Below are 17,291 nucleotides of genomic sequence, written 5' to 3'. Positions count from 1 at the left end.
ACAATAAGCAAAGTGATCTTATTCAGAATATTTTTCAGACAAATCTAGACAGATTATTTCATTTCTGTTGTTCACACATACTCAAAAAGACTCTGAACTGGACACCCTTAGCCTCAAATATTTTGTGATAGTTATTCTGTTTCACCGGTTATCACAAAACTGATTAATTGCTTTCTTTATAACAGGGTACTGATGCTTAAACCAGTATCAGGTAAAGCTACTCCCACCTAAAGTGGCATTAGAAGCTTATACTCAAGACAGGTGCACCAACAACATCCCATTTCATGTAAGCATGTTTGTGTAGGTGCTTTTATGGTGCATGCTTCCAAGACAGCTTTGCACCAAACAATGGAAGCGAAAAAGAAAAAAAACAAACCACAAAATAAAAGAAAAAAGAAAAAACAACCCTTTTTCTAATGCCAAAGGAAAATTTTAAACTAGATCAGATGTATGAAAATTAACACAGCATTCTCACAAGTGGCACTTCACAGGCAGTACATTTACAAGATTAACATAGAGAAATACAAAACAAAAACTTTCAGTGAAAAAGAGGATTAACATACTGGTGTGACTACCTACATTCACTTTGACTAACCACCTTACCTACGCTGTCTTCTTAATTTCTGTGACACTGTTTTTTGTATGAAGTACTAATAAGTGAGAGTGACTTTATGGAAATTTATCACCACACAGCCTCTAAAACATGGGCATATATGGTCTAAATTTCAGGTCCTGATAGTACAAACATGATATCCTGAAACTTAAGTGATGCCAACAATAATCTATCCACATAATGGCAAAATATTGCTTTGTTCAGAAATCAACTCCCCCACCCCAGCCCCCACCTTAATATATGTGGTGTTTAAAAAGTGATTCTTATTGTAATTATGAAGTTAAGCATGAGATTTATGTAGGGACACACGTCATAATTCCATTTAGCTTCTCCCACTATCAAGCCATCTGAAAACAAAGCGATACACATATATCTGACAGTGTAAAAATGATCTTCGAAATCAACTGGGAAATTAATTTTGAATAATCCTCCACTTAGCCTGTTCAATACTTTTCAAACAAAACAGTCCTGTGATAAAGGCAAGCTATCATGTAACAAAAAATAAAATAAATAAAAAAAAATATCAGTAAATCAGTGGCACTGTTTACCTTCAAACATTTCAGTAGCCCCAGAAGCCCTTCATATGCTTACGTAAGTAGAAGGTTGGCAACTCAAAAACAGATTAAAACCTTAGTTACCTTATAATGCAGTAAAACTTGAGTTTTATCAGGTGTTAAATTCACATCCACAGCAGAGGCAGGTACAGTAATATTCAAAAAGAAAACAGGATATAAACGAGTACAGTCCTTGTGCATCACCAGACTGTAGTACTGTCGAATTAACTACAGAATGATTTAATAAAGAGATGTTAGTAAAGGCAATAAAACAGACACAAAGGCACAGAGACAAAATTTGATTTTATATGAACATAACTAGTTTGTTGGGTTTTTTTTCTGGAGTTAAAGGAATGCTAAAAAGGTCCCTGTGGGTATACATGTATGCCAGAATAATCACCAAAAGGGCAGTTATTGGTGGTTTCCACGTCTCCATAGCTAAATAACAAAAAAGGGGAACCAATTCCAAGACACTAATAGTAGCTAATTTGACCCTCTGAATGAATGTATTGATCACACTTGGAAGAAAAGATATATGCCCAAATAGGACTGCAACTCCAATACTTACTTCCTCAGTCAACACAAATACTATTACTTGTTTGCTTTTTAAAGAAAATCTACTTATATAGCATGCAACTATGCTGCTCTGTGTTTCAGCCAAACTAAAGTCTGTTTGAGAAAGTAGCACTTGCACCACAGACCTGCCCTTTTCCCAGAACAAGATCAGTTTGTTCCTTTTATTAACCCAGTTAGAAATCTACAGCTTTTCTCAAACTCTGCTTGCCCTTACTATTTTCTCTATAATCCTTCCAAAACCTCCTCCAAAAGACTACAAAATAATTTAGTAGTTTCAGAATTTTGGTCTCATTAACTAGAAGGCTCAAATAAAGATCCTTGCATTTCCCTCTAGTATCAGGGATCCTTCAACAGACATCCATACTGGAGAAAAGAATACATTAATAAGACAAAAAAAATTTAAAGCTTTATATAAATGAAGAGCTGCTGCAGATTAAATTTCAATTTTTTAATTAATTTTTAATTCTTAAATATTGTTTAAATAACATTAAACTTAATGAAATATTTTTCAAGTTATTTTAACCTTAATATTTCCACAGTCTGTCCTTAGCTGGCACTCAATTGTAGTAATAAGAGGTCCACCAGCACTTCTTCCCCATACATAGCATGGAGATAAAAGTAAGGGATCTATGGCTTGTTTTCCAATCCCATCAAAATGTATTCTTACAGATGTATTGTTATACTTACCTGGCAAAAAAACCCCAACAATTAAAACACTGGACCAAAAAAAAAAGGAAAAAAAAAAGGCAGTGGCAGACTCTCACCTGCTCTACTACAAGAACAAGCCTAAATGAAGGGCAACATATTTTCACTTTGTATGATAGGGCTCTGCATCCCACCTTGAATCTAGGCCTCTGCACTCTGGTTAAAAAGCTGTCTCTGTCACGGGATTCAAGCTCAGCTTTGAACTCCCAGAAGAACAAGGCACATCAAATACTGCATGGATATGGATTACCTTTATTTGGCACTTAATGTACCAACACAAGTTCAGAGTTTACATCTACAAAGCTTTGCTTGCCAACTGCAAACTACTTCGTTATCTCCACTTTAAAACGTTCATGTACACTTTGGCATGAACATGATTGTCTTTTCTGGGGAGGGCAAGGATTAGAACAGCACGGCTGCTCCAAGTGAGGTGCTGCAAGGTTCAGTAGTGTGAGAAACCCAAGAGTATCAAATTCTGCCTACACAATGCCTAGCTGTAGCCAATGCTGCTGCACTATCACTTTCATTTTTATCCAATGCATGCACAAATTTAAAGGGAAAGTATGCGTATTTGCTTGATAAGCCCACAGCAAGAAATGGAAAAAAAATCAAAACTTTAATTTCAGAAGAATTCTCTTACAAGAAACCACATAAAGTTCCCTCATGGAAAAATGCACAGGTGTGTTTCTGCAGGCTAATATGAAGAAAGAATCAACTATTTCGATCTTTCACATAGAGTATCTGAAATTACTTGTTTGTTGTTTTTTGGTTTTTTTTTTTTTTTTTTTTTTTTTTTTTTTTTAAACAGCCATAAACATAACCTCTGGCTCTGTAGTCGTGACTGCAGCAAATGGAACAGAATTGAGGCACCAGGAGCATCAGACTTGTGGAAGAGGTTTCTGTTGTAAATACTAGTATCTTCACCTGTAATACTCCAGTTATTCTATGTGGGGAAAAAGGTTGTAGATTGCATAGGTGTCTCTGTCCTCAAAGAAGTCACATTTCTATTCCTTGAATAAAAAGCTAGAGCATGTTACCTTCAGTATTTCTTTCTGATGAACTGGACGATTATTTATAAAAATGAAACTCCTTTCTGAACTTGAAAGGCTTGTCAAAGAACTGTCTGACTCAGCTTTTGGGAGAAATCCAGAAAGATTTATCTGCAATGATAGAACAAATAAAGTGCAAAAGTCTTTAAAAAAGAACCCCAAAAAGGTTTTTATGAGGTGAGAGATTAACACAGGATTGTACAGGAGTCCAAGTCATTCAAATGCATGCGTTGCTTCTTGAAAGTTATGATACAAAAAAAGCACTTTAAAAAAAAAGTTTGAAAAGCATGGGTCTATCCCCATCTATTTTTCTTGATCAATTTATTGAGAAATTTCCCATTTGAACTGCCAGTTGCACCAGGTTGCTGTCTGTAGCTGAGGGCTGCAGAGAACACCACCAGCCAGCTTTAGGCTTGCTGACTGTAGGGTTGCCAACTTAACCCCTGTAAAAGCTAAAGGCATGCACTGCTGCCCAACCTGGTGAAGGCAGCAGTGAATTACCCCTACGGGGAAAGCCCAAAACACACAATCCCTCCCGTTCTACACTCAGGGCACCTTAAATAGCCTGTCACAGGGCATTTATTCAGGGCACCTAAATTTACCTACGCCACCTGTATCCAAATCATCTGACTCTCAAGAGTGCTGAGCACCCATGATTCACAGACCGCAGCAGAACCTGTGAGCACACGACACTGCCAAGGAGCCTCAGAAAACCACATGATTCGAGTACCTAAGATTAACTCCAAGTTTTAAGATTTTTCTGCTGAGATTCTTTAGCTTAGTGTTTTTTAGGTCTTCATGAGGCTGATGACTTGTGCTGCCTGTCCCATCACCTCCCCTTCTCCCACACCAAGCAACTTGGAAACTGTTGAACAGATTTGAATTCAATCCAATGAAGAAGCAGAAGTCCAAAAGATATTATATTTCCACAATTTCTGTGATAACTGACAGCTGTTTGGAGAGGAGAGCCTCATGATAATGACCTTACTGAGGAAAAGGCAATTGTAATTTTTCAAAAGCCAGGATCCATCAGCATGTAAGAACTGACGTGCTGACCAGCCCACATACTGCCCCACACATCGCCCCACTGCCACTTGCCCCAACTAGAAGGTGAAGGAACACTGGTGCATCGTGAGGATCGGGATTTTGGAGATACAGGAAAGTTTTGAGAATGTTCTGGTAGCAGGGTGGATCACTGAACATAGAAATCAGACCTCGTTAGCTTTGCTCTTGGCAGAACCACTTGTATTTACTAAAATCCAAATTATCATGCATTTGAAATGGAATTTAAAAACCCTGGGATTTGGCCTATCCTTCCCATTCATCTACGTCACGCCAGCTATTTGCTCATGTGCTCCCTTATTCCCTCTTGACCTTGTAATAAGCATTCTGTGCTAAAGCTGGAGCGTTCTGGTCAGCAGCATCGCACATAACCAAACACCACTGGTCAAGTTAAAGAGGTGTCAAATATCTGTTGGATGATTATTAGAAAACAACAAGCAGCACTCCTAGATTTTATTCTGCAGCCTTAGCACATCCTCCCTGAATGTTCCTCCTCTATGCTGCAAGCTCCTTTTCTAATTCCCAAATATTTGTGTAAGTCTTTCACTTCAAACAATATTTTTATATACAGACAACATTAAAGCAAAACTGAAAGTCTCTAAATAACTCATTTAAGCAGCTTCCAGATTTAGAAATGGCTGACTGCTGTTACTATTTAAAGCCACACAGAATATCAGTATGCTCATTAAAAGTTAGCAGCAATTTCTAAACTAGTCTTAATTATTAGACTTTTCATATATGAAAGTGTATGAAATATAAAGACAAAATTACAGACTGGAAAATATTACAGAATTTTTGCTTTTAAATTAGATCAGCTGTTTTCAAAATTAATATTTTAATAAAAAACAAGTTATATACGTACTAAAATATATCTGTGTTAAGTGGACAGTAGAATGTCTTTCTTCAGGACTTACCTTTTTCCCAGTGGCATATGTATCTGCTAAACTTAACCTCCACAGAAAAAGAAAAGACTAGGAACATTTCCTGTGTGAAAGTTTTCAGCCAAAATAGATCCATTCATTTACAAGATGGGATGTGAAAAGCATAGATGCTGTTTTGTACAAGTAAAAATTGTGTCAATTCTTTATTTTCTTAGTTTTTGTTTTATTTCACAAGTAGCTCCTGAGTTTGCATGCTTTGAAGTCAGCTTGAAATGTGTTCTTGTTTCATTCAGGTGCTCATAATGGAGATGCTTTGAAGAAGGCCCTGGATCACTTGTTACAGAAGTTTTAACTCTGCAGTTAGTAAGGTACAGGTTACAGAAAGTTGTTTACAGCCAAATTAGTTTTGTCTTCAGAGTAGGCTTTGCAGCAAAGGAGTATGAAGCTACACAACGAACAAGTAGGAAAGGAAAAGAATTAAAGAGCCACCCTCTGGTCTGAGTACTGAATGAGGCATGGACCTAATGGGAAGGGAAAAAGCAGCATATGCCTTGTCATTAAATACCTATCCCAATACCTGCACACAAGGGAGAAAGAAAAGGTTGCACAGGCAACCTTAATTCTGTCATTTCATAGTGTTTGGCTGCTTAATTTAGAAACGTCCATGGTTTCTGAACATAGATTTGTGCGTGAGCAATATGCATAGATCACTTATACACCTAGAAATTATGCACGTGGTATTTTACACACTATTTAGAGACAGAGAGAGAGATAGAATGTTCCCCAACTTCTATTCAAGGAATATGGATACCTCATGATATAGCAGAGAGGTAATGTGAGAACCTGAGTGCCTCCTTCAAGCTAGTCCCTTCTAAATACCCCCATGTCTTCCCTTCGGAGTCCCCTGCACTTGCCCTGTGGGGCATATCCAACCTGCATTCAGGTAAGAATGGATGTTCTGTTCAGACATAAGCAACTAAAACGTTGTAAACTACAAGAAGCAACCTCGCTTTTTTCCCCTCATTTCCCTGCATATGTATACTACAAGCATTCTGTCAAACTCAAGATTTAAGTCTGAATAATGCTATTAAACTTTAATACATATATATATTCAGATTTCATTAAAGTCTGAATAATGCTATTAAACACAACTTACCATGCTGAATGTAGCTGAATGTAGCATGGTAAGTTGTGTTTAATAGCCACTGTGACTCTACAGATGGTGATTCATCTCATCTATGTGACTGGTCAAGATTTATTACTACAAGATACAGGAAAATGCAACTTTGAAGGATCAGCAGTAGCAAGACTCCCCTTTATAAGAACGTCTCCAGCAAAAATGGAAGCAGACTAAAAATTTTTTTGAAAGTATTAGACAAAGGAGAATATAACAGGGAACTCCCTCAATTTCAACAACGGCAAAGGAAGCCAAGTGCACTGAATTTTTTTGAAAACTAACTAGTATTTCCTTGAAATATATCTTTAGTGGAACTTTTGCATAACTTGACTTCTAAGTGCGTGTTTCTTTTGCTGCTCAGGTGCCCCCTCACTGAAATTGAGGGGATATTCTGTAGAGTATAAGGCTAAGAGGCCATGAGGATGAGAACTATACAAATGCTTAGATATTAATCACAGCACAACCTGCCTGTGGGCCAGGAATCCCAACTTAGACAGCTCTGAGCAATCAGCAATTCTGCATTTGTCATCACAACTGTTTTTACTGCCATTTGATCAGTGCCACATGAGTCCTGACTAGATGATTCTTGGAGTGGATTTTCAATCACCAAACCAATTAATTTTACAGAGAGGACAGTAATAGAATCAAGTGCATTAATTGGATATCAATTTGGAGATAATACCCTCTGTTGCAAAGTCTCCTTTTTGAATATTGATTTAGCTCTCTTCATTGACAGGCTTTAAGTGGATTTGGGAGAAGGAAGTTTAAACTCACCTCAGGATCTTCACAGCAGTGTTGAAAAGGTACCATACTGCCCATAACGGCTGTTCCCAGAACTGACATACAGGCCATTTTGTGATCTGACACCCTGGTCTTCTGCCAAATAACTGCCTGAAACAAATGGCACAGAGTCAAATTTTTGACATTATATTTGTTGAACTCAAGTCATGTCTATGAACATGCATATGCAACTGCACACATACTGTATATGTAACATTCTGTACTTTGAAGCTCTTAGATTCACAACTTTCGGTGTTAACACACACTATATGGTACTTTTTGGCATGACTTCTCATATTATATTACTTAGACTCGTAGTGATTGGAAAATTAAGCAAAGCTTGTATTTATGGATGTTACATGGCTAGTCTGGACTTCTGCACCTGAAACAAATCAATAAAAATAGTACTTCTCTCAGCTGTATAGCAGTAGGCTTTGTGTTTTCACCGAGCATATAAATTGAGGGTTTATGACATGTCCCTGGCATAGTGGTCAACATTTGAAGGTAGGCACTGCAATGCTCATGGTATTTAAGAGATAGGCCATTTTGGTAAAATCAGGCTATTAAATGTCCATTCATAGCTCTCATCTGGATACTCTAGGTCTATGACAAGCCTGCTGATTAGAAAGAAGAGCAATTTCTAAGGAAGTATTTATAAGGAAAGCAGTTGTTTGTCTAACGAAAACTTTGTAAAAGTTAGAAGGATAAAAGGGTATCTGCTCTATTAGCTACATATCTTGCGATACTATTGCAAAGATTTAATAAATGCAGTAAGGCAGTATGAACTGCAACTTGCATCAGAAGTTACCTGTCAAGTCCACTTACATATACAGAAAGTATTAGCTACTTTGGGAAGCGAAATTTTGTCTCTCACTAATGAGAAGTCCTATGCTACAGTGTGACAAATTTAACTCTGAATCTGCTGACTTTTATTGCTGTGTGTCAACAAAATTGGCTTAGTTGGCTTTCTGCTTCTAGGCAACTGAGACAGCCAGATTGAGATCCACTTCGTATCTATTTCTGTCACTGTTAGCTGACTGAGTGTATTCCAACGTGCAACATTCAAACACAAAAAGAAAAAAAATGCAGCAAGTTGCATTTTAAATTTGATGTTACGGTGCTAAATAAAATTGATGTTTTAAATAGGTGCTAGGTGTCCAATAAATTCAAAATGAGTTCACAGTATTCTGGTACAGGATGTCATGAGAAAGCATGGTGAGCAAGCAAAGAATACACAAGCACCCATCTCAAGAAATGCAATACATAGCCTTAAAATTCCACCTGTCCAGTGGAATATTTGCTGGCCTTGAGGGGTGAATTCCAGGGAAGAACACGGTGCTCCTGTAAAATGATATTCCCTTCCTACAGGACAGGTGGAATTGTAAAACTTTGAGACTGTTGAGCCTAAAAGTATTCCCCAAATCTTTAATTTTCCATTTCCACGTACACTCTGCAGCGTTTGTGAAGTGGGGCCTTTTAGTCCTGCCTGAATCTAACTCACCCCCTAGACATCAGCCTGACAGCCCTTTGTACATGCTGGCTCACAGCTCAGTCATCCTACAGCGAGCGTGAACCCCTCAAACATAAAGGACAATTTACATCAGGGAGGGCAGCGAATACAAAAAGGGGAGAAGGAGAAAGGAGCAAGCAGAGCCACAGGCTGGGTGTCCACAGCTCTGGCAGAGAGAGTCTCCACTGTGCTTTGGCAGCAGGCAGCAGCAAAGGACAGTCTAGGGCTGCCCGAAGCATGCTGCCTCTCAGCCTCTCTCCTCTACACCTGCTGTAAACCTCCTCGAAGACATTTTGGAGTGATGAAAGAATTTGTCCTCTTCTTTACAGCTCCTCTTATAAAACATATCCTGTACTGCTTCTATTTTAAAATTGATTACTTAAAATGGAAACACAAAGTGCCAAACCATTTTTTTCTTTACTGGATGTATTTTAAATTAAATGCATGTGACCAAACTGAGAAAGACACTTGTTACATGACTAACATAAACATCATACTGTTTATTTTAGGTTATACTAGTGTGATGCCACAGGTACAGATATAAATCTTAGCTGCTGATTAATGCAAGGTTATTACACTGCTTGACCTGCTGAATGGCTGATACTCAGGACTGTGAAAAGATCACTTCAGTAAGGTGGTTTTAAGAAAGCTGTGGAAAATGAGAACTTATTAAATGCAAAATTGCTAAAAGTAGATACTGTTAATAAGTTCAGGGGGTATTTTTTAACTAGTCATGTATTTACCAGCTATTAATACTGAGAACTACAGACAAAATTTTAGGAACTAGTTACCACTGTAGGTTAAATTCAAGCCTACATACTAAAGAGGCCAGGCAACTCCTAAATTTCTGTACTGTATAAACACAGAATAGATTGTGCGTTCATTTTTAGCCCTGACTGCACAGTATGAAGCAACAACATAGGAATAGCTGGTAATTTAAAGAAAATTATTTTTCTAGACTCTCCAGATGTATCAACAGGCATTTAAAAAAATCCACAAAGAAACAATGCCTGTTCCATTTCATTTATTTTAGAAAGTGCCTGTTTCCATGAGGTTCCTGCAATATCCTATTTTTTTAACCTTCCTTATACCCTTTAGTTTAGCTAAAAATACACACACACACCCCCCATATTTTTTTTCTAGGTCATATAAAGCGGGTGTCCAGGGTGAGCCAAGGAAGAATCTGACTCTAGTCAGTATGATGACACTGCAGAAACAGCCTACTCAAAGATATATTATTACACATGGCCCATCTTAGGTTTTGCTAGAGCTAGCCAAATATATCCCACCTCCCTCCTTGTTTCATTGAAGGGGATTACATGATCTAGACCTTACAAAATGTCTTAACATATATAAAATCTATTGCACATATACAGAAGATAAGTATGTGTGTCTCTGTGTGTATGTATTTTTCCACCCTTATCCAGCCCTAGGACATATGCATACTTTTGTGGAAGATGACAACATACGTGCACACATGGAGCAGGCATCTCTGTTATTTCAGGATGCATACATGTAGCCCAGAAGGATTCCTTGAAAAATGTGTGAAGAGTGGAGAAAGAGCATGCAACCTCTTCCCACTGGGGTCCCTAGTACATGGCACTAAGGAGAATAAGAGCTGCTCATTATTTGTCTCTTCAAAGACACCAAGGAAGGACAGAGAAAAAAATGCAGCCACTCCTCATCCCTAACTATCCTTCATATTTTAGACCTTCTACCAGCAGCCACAATGATTTGCAATCACAGAGAATACAAAAATCTTAATTAGAGCTGGGGACTGGGTGCTGTTGCTGACTGTGGCTACTTCAGTGCAACTATGATGCCACAAGTTAAACAGATTCATCCTGTTCACCTTATTGCCTAATGGTATTACCTTACAAAGTGGACTTTTACTACCCAGAAACCACCTATTTTCTTTTTTTGTTTTGTGATAATTGTTGTGTTATTTATCCTGTAATAAAGGTTGAGGGTGTAAAAGTCTCATACAACAAGCACTGTACATGAACTGTAGGTTGGTAATGTAACATGAGTTAGCTCTATAAGAGAGAGCTGTATTTCATAGTCTCTCTAATTATGTTTTAGATGCTTCAAAAATCCTGTCACCCTGCCACCAGAGATCTCACTGCAGATAGTTAACTATCTGGGTCAGCATGTTCCTTAGCTTTCCTGACTTAAAACCTAATCGTTTATTAGGCTCCAACATAATGGAAAACATCACTGCCTACCTGTTAAGAGAGTATAAAACCAGGAACAAAGCCAGGCAGCAATATCCAAAGTTTGAATTGAGCCCAAGGGAAACAAAAAGACATTACCCTGTACAACAAGTATAACCTCTTTTGCTTGTGATGCACAGACACCTAGCTGCAAGGGCTGGCACACTCTCTGCAGTGGAAGAAAGCCTATCAGCTAAGATCAAGAAGAGATCAAGATAAAGTCTTAACCACATTCTTTAAAATCCCAGCCTTGAAAAGTGTTGATGTTGTTTATCAGCTCCATGCCATAACTGGTGTCTTGTTTTAAAACCAATGGTAAGTTATTTTACTAAAAAAGAGCTCTTGAATAATCTTTCCTTGACAACAGAAATCACAGCAGTTTTTCAATATAGCTTGAAAAGAAAGAACGCAACTATCTAAATAATCATAATTATTTTTCCCATATATTTCATACTTGCCCCCAAGGAATCAGTTGTCCCATCCTTTTCATAAGTGATGGTGGGACAACTGCCAGTGGAGGTATGCAATAGAGAATATCAAGGCACCATTTTTCCCTTCATCAGCTGCAGTTGACATACCTGTCTATCCCATGGGCATCACACATTACAGCTATCAAGGGGATCTGTTGAAAGACAGTAATGTTCTACAGCACTGTTCATCCTACAAATTCCAACATATTTCCTGCTCAGATTTCCCTTTTGTGATATGAAAGCATCCTCTCAATGAAAAGGCTTTCTTGAGCATCATGCAGTGGAGAAATGCTTGGATCTGGGAGCTGGGAGGTAAGTAAGGAGAGGAGCTAACAGATACTACAAGGAATCAAGAACCTTCATCTGGTAACACATGTCTTCAGAGCCTTTCAAGAATTACAAAGACTATAGAGAGTTGTGAGTTTTTTGGCTGCTTTAATCACACACATTCAGCTATAGGTGTTTAGAGAAATTCCACCTCCATAGCAGAAGGAAAAAAACCCCACCAAAACCAAACCTCCCAAACAATTAAACTACTGTCAAAAAACACAGTTTCTAATCCTAAACTGTCATTCAGAAGATGTACGTCATCACAGCAAATTTCATTTAAATACATTTAAAGCCTTTTGTAAAATAGTGGTTAACAAAAATAGCATACCTAACTGTGACAAAGTACATTGATAAGGAAGAGGGAGAACTCCCAGGCGGCTTTGAAAACATCATTTTCCTGTTAAACTTTAAGTGTACAGAGTGTGAAAGCCTTGCAAGAGCTAAAGGCACATCTCAGATTCTGCAACACACACTGCATATGTGAAACAGTAATTGTTTTGAGATTTCATACATATACTGTGCTGTCATTTGAAAAAAGTGATGGATGAGAAACTGGAAACCTCAAGGAATTAGTAATAGGATATAAAGCATTTCACCTCTAGGTCACCAGTTCAAATTCAACCAGGTTGGTAGTGACCAAAAGTAGTTACCATCTGGCAGCTGTTCTCTGGCTGATGTAAATTGAGTTGAGGGTCTCAGCGAATTTCCTAGTGGACAGGTGTCCTCAGCACAAAAAAACACCATAATTAACTCTCTGTTTGGCTTTCTCAGCAAAGCCACTGAACAACGAATGGAAGTAAAGACTGAGCTATATTCCAGGTTAGCATGAAAGCATGTTGGCTGCAGAGCACTGCAGATTCTTAATCATAATTCCTCTTTATATTTTAAGACACATAGATTAGGGAAGGACTTAATTTATCACCATTACATTAAACAGAGCAGCCTTACGTGCTGCTGTTTCTGCTCAATGCAAACTTCTTTTCAACATGCAGCTACACTAGAGTTTGGAAGCACAATGAATGAATGCAAAGTATAATCCCGTTGTTAAAAATGGTAAATTTATCACAACATACTTACTTTGTCTCAAAGCCCCCACATTTACTACAGAGGACTCGGACACAGAAAACAAACTGGTTTTTGACTACCGGATACAGACTGTAGGTTGCAATTATCCAACTTTGGAAGTAAGAGGAGACTTACTGTAAAGAAAAAAAATAAATGAAGATGGCATCCTTTAAGTCTACACCAACCACAATGGGGGTTTGGGGAAAAATACCATCCACAGTTATAATAATAGCCTCAAAATGGATCTCTTGCATCCAGAAGTTCCAACCCATGACTCTCAAGAAACAAACAAGACATAGTTCTAGGCAGAACTGTGTGTGACCAAGGCTTCAAAATATTATGCGTGAAAAACTCTGGGAAAAAAATATTCCCTTATGCAGATTTTTCCTCAACAGGAACTGAAAATTTATTGAGTCTACATATGGCCCACCTGTGCTTTGCAAAAGACATAGGACCAGTTGTGTATGGTATGAACTGCTGATAGGCACCATCTAAACCACCTGTTGCCATAATTTGTTCAGCCTTATTATATCTGAAATGGTTAAAACAGGTATAGTTACTGAGTGTCCTCTCTCATTTCGGTGTCTGTGGAAGAAAGGCAACTAGAAAAGAATTAAAGCATTCTGTATCATCAGCTTTTCAACACACAAAGGCATTTGAACATCAGTGGCTTGTAAGACTAAGTTGAGGGCTACTGGTGTTAAACAGTGAAGAGTGTGAAAACTGTTGTTCCAGGGAAGAGCCCTACACCACCTCAGGTAAAATACAGCCAGGGCTCATAGGTGGCTAGAACATGGCATTTCAGGCTGAAGAGTTTGACACGGTTTAAGTGGTAGCTGACTTTGGAATGTTCTTAGCATGCCTTCAGATAATGTTAACTTTAAATAAACTTGCTGAATACTCATGTAAATTATTTCCATTTGGCTGTCTCATTATTCAATATGCTTTCAAGGAACATGGTGATGAAAGAAGAAAAATACCTCTTTCTAACATAACCATACTGGCAAGAGGATCAACATTATCAGTATTCAAAGAATGTCTTGGCAGGATAAACCTTCATAAAAAGAAGGAGCACTAGCTAATCCAAGTTGTCAAAATAGCAATAGTACTTCAAGGGTTGATCTGCAAAGTGATTCATTATTTATTGCTAATGCAAACAAAACATTCTGAGCAGAAAGAGCAATTGAGTATTTCCTATCTTGGAAATCCACTGATGGAGAGTACACAATAAATGAACCCTAGGATGACTGATAAAAGGATATCTATTTTCTTACTTACTAAAAAACAAACCCAAGGCAGGAAGAGCATAATGGTTCTTCACAGAGAAGAAATCAGACACTTAATGGTAATATTTTCTGAACAAAAACACATACAAAATGTGGCACAACAAGACAAAATTCTTGAAATGTCATTCAGAAGCACAAGAAATACACCTTTAAAAAAAACCTGGTGGAAATAAAACATGCAATGTATTGTGCGTCCTAAAAACACGTATACATTCACAGCTCAATAAAAGGCCCAACTTGCCAAAACAAGTTTCCGCTAGAATCGATTAGGCAACCATTTTCTGATGCCTAACCTCAGATACTTCTATGAAAGTCTCAGCCTCATAACATTCTTCCTCAGTAAAGCTAGGGCTATGCTGTCTTTCATTGTCCTTTAATTTCTTATAAAATACAAGACTTGAAAGACTGGGGTTTTTTTAAATGTACTGGTTTTGTCATTTATTTTGAAGATTTCTTTGAAATACGCTTTTATTTACACTTTTTTCACTTATTACCCTTTCTATTCTTCCGACCTGTCTTTCCTCATCTCCTTCCGTAATACCTCATCTCTGCTACCTTCTTGCTCTTTTAAGCCTTGGAACCTGATCTTACTCCGGACGTGTATCTTCTTCCATTGCAACAGAAAATATTGGCTCAGACTCAAGAATTTGGGATTCTAGGAACTCCTCTGAATAACTGCACATACAATTTTTTAAACTAATATATAATCTATGAACTACATGAAAAATAAAGCCATTCTAAGAAGTTGATTCTTTCTTTCTCCTAGTACATTTCAAACAGAAATAAAACAGCCGCTGCAAAAAAAAAAAAAAAAAAATCACAGACAATACTATTCAGTAGAAAGTATTATTCTAGCACAGATATACTATAGCAAAAAACACCTTCTGAGCTGAATTAATAATTTTAATGAAAACAATACTTAACATCTGAAGGTAAAAGAACTAAATATTAACGTTCTGTGATATGGTAAAATGGATGCACATAGATCTGCTGAAAGTTGTTATGCATTGGAATTTCAGAATATCAAATTTCTTAAAAGGTATGATGCACTAGGTATTTTTTTATTTTGCAAGGAATGACAACAGCAGTAGAAACACAGGAATCTGCATTCAAAGTTTTTTAATATTTTCTGACTATTTTAAAGCATTTACACATGCCCAGAGACACACTACAATTTCTGTATGATTTCTTAAGCCTTTAATTTTCCCTGCTCAGCAATAGCTACTGAGCGACCTCTTGTGTTGAAACATTTGAGCAGTTTTTTTCTTGTTTTCTTTTTTTTTCCTAAATAAATTAAATGAGGATCAGGCTGGCAGTGCAAAATGAAGAGCCCAAAAAATCAGCACCATCTCTGTCATTACAATGACTAATACTGCCTGCAGATAGTAATTGTACTGATTTATTTTACCTACTCACATTGTATATTGAAGAATTTACCTCTGAAGCTAATAAGATAGGTAGTCAAAAAACGTGCAATTGCTACTATCATGCTGCTCTCCACACCATTTTTGCAGTAAGTATTGTGAAAAAAATGTGACCAACTTCTTGCACATTATTGCCATTATATTAAAATAAGCAGAGGAAAAAAAGAAAAACAAGAATCACAGAATCATAGAATAGAATCATAGAATCATTTAGGTTGGAAAAGACCTTCAAGATCATCGAGTCCAACCATCATCCATGCCCACTAAACCATGTTATGGAGTACCCTGTCTACACGCTTTTAAATACCTCCAGGGATGGTGACTCAACCACTTCCCTGGGCAGCCTATTCAATAAAGAAATGTAAAAGTCTAATCAAAGGGGATGAAATCAAAATACCATTAAAAAAATCATTTGCTACTTGTGAGAGAGGGCAAAACAAACACCAATAAAAGACAAAATTAGTTTTATTAACCAACATTTAAGACCAATACTGTGAGCCACTGCTAGATATGTCAAGGAGCTTAACACAATCTAAGTACACACCCCTGAGATCTCTGGTTTCAAACTTTCTGTAGTCCCAATGAAGTAAGACTGAAAGTAGCTACACTTTCTCAGCTTTGGAATACTAATTCTGTAGCCACAAGGCTGGGTTTTGTTTTTCACAGTATCTACACTTTGATATTTAGAAATACATACATAAATATAATCAGAGCATATTATACAACTCCAGAAAGTGATGGGCAGTCTGTTGTCATTTCAAGAAAAGCACGGTGTCATTCATCATTCCCACTGAAAAGGAACTGAAGTGTGAGTGATTGGTTGATAGAGTAACTGATCAAAATTGCTCAAAGAAGAGGCCAAATAACAAGATCAACACACAAAATTATTTTAGAACAGAAAAAGAATTGCTGTGGGATCTGGCCACGAGATGTCACTCTCTACTTTGTGGCAACTTGGAAATTCATTAGCATAACTTTCCTCTCAGAGGTGTCAAAAGCAGCCAATAAAATTAGCTATGTTAAATTGGGGTCAGGTAAAGGAGAACTGCTCAGTGTGTCACTTCTGTAGCTGTGTGTGTAATTTCTGTATCTGTGCTGTAGAATTACTGTTGAGTATGCTGTGAAGTCAAAGTAGCCTCCAAGCAGCCTCTGAATTTGTTCCCCCAAGTCTAAACAAAGAACAACTAGCTCAATTACAAGCCTGTTGTTATACTGTTACTCTTACACCAATGTAGCAAATTGTTTTGAATTTTTTTTGTCTTTTTAAATAAAACCATCATTATGTATTGAGCTCTTAGGACTCGGCATACAGCAAGCTACCTGTATGTGCTATAGTGTCTATCTAGATAAATAGCCTAACCAAGTAAGTTTTGAGAGTTTTTTTCAGTTGGCTTAGGTTAACACTTGATCAAGCCCCATGGTCTAGTAAGGTCTCACTTCTCTGTTCTGCAGACCACCAACATCTTTACTAACCACTAGCACGTAAAAACATTCTTATACCACTAGCATATAAAATATTTTTTATACTTCACATATCTAACCAAGGCATCTGTTGCAGCAGACCAAAAAGATCCAAGCCTGAGTTTTAGAAGTTTA

The 17,291-nt window shown here is 37.4% G+C and overlaps 1 protein-coding gene across 2 annotated transcripts in view; it reads right to left on the bottom strand.

Annotated features, from left to right (window-relative positions):
- Positions 1 to 17,291, bottom strand: part of PMS1 (PMS1 homolog 1, mismatch repair system component) — a 48,415-nt gene that overhangs the window by 18,413 nt on the left and 12,711 nt on the right. For both annotated transcript variants that reach the window (XM_075027982.1, XM_075027981.1), the window contains exons 6-8: positions 7,392 to 7,508; positions 3,486 to 3,608; positions 1,252 to 1,395 (exon numbers count right to left, since the gene is read on the bottom strand). In XM_075027982.1, the coding sequence (XP_074884083.1) occupies positions 1,252 to 1,395; positions 3,486 to 3,608; positions 7,392 to 7,508 (384 nt within the window). The remainder of the gene's footprint in view (positions 1 to 1,251; positions 1,396 to 3,485; positions 3,609 to 7,391; positions 7,509 to 17,291) is intronic.

This window comes from Buteo buteo, chromosome 5 (assembly GCF_964188355.1).
Source record: "Buteo buteo chromosome 5, bButBut1.hap1.1, whole genome shotgun sequence".
In the NCBI taxonomy this organism is placed as follows: Eukaryota; Metazoa; Chordata; class Aves; order Accipitriformes; family Accipitridae; genus Buteo; species Buteo buteo.
The sequence above is the reverse complement of the archived record's forward strand: the minus strand, read 5'-3'. Positions and strand labels throughout refer to the sequence as shown.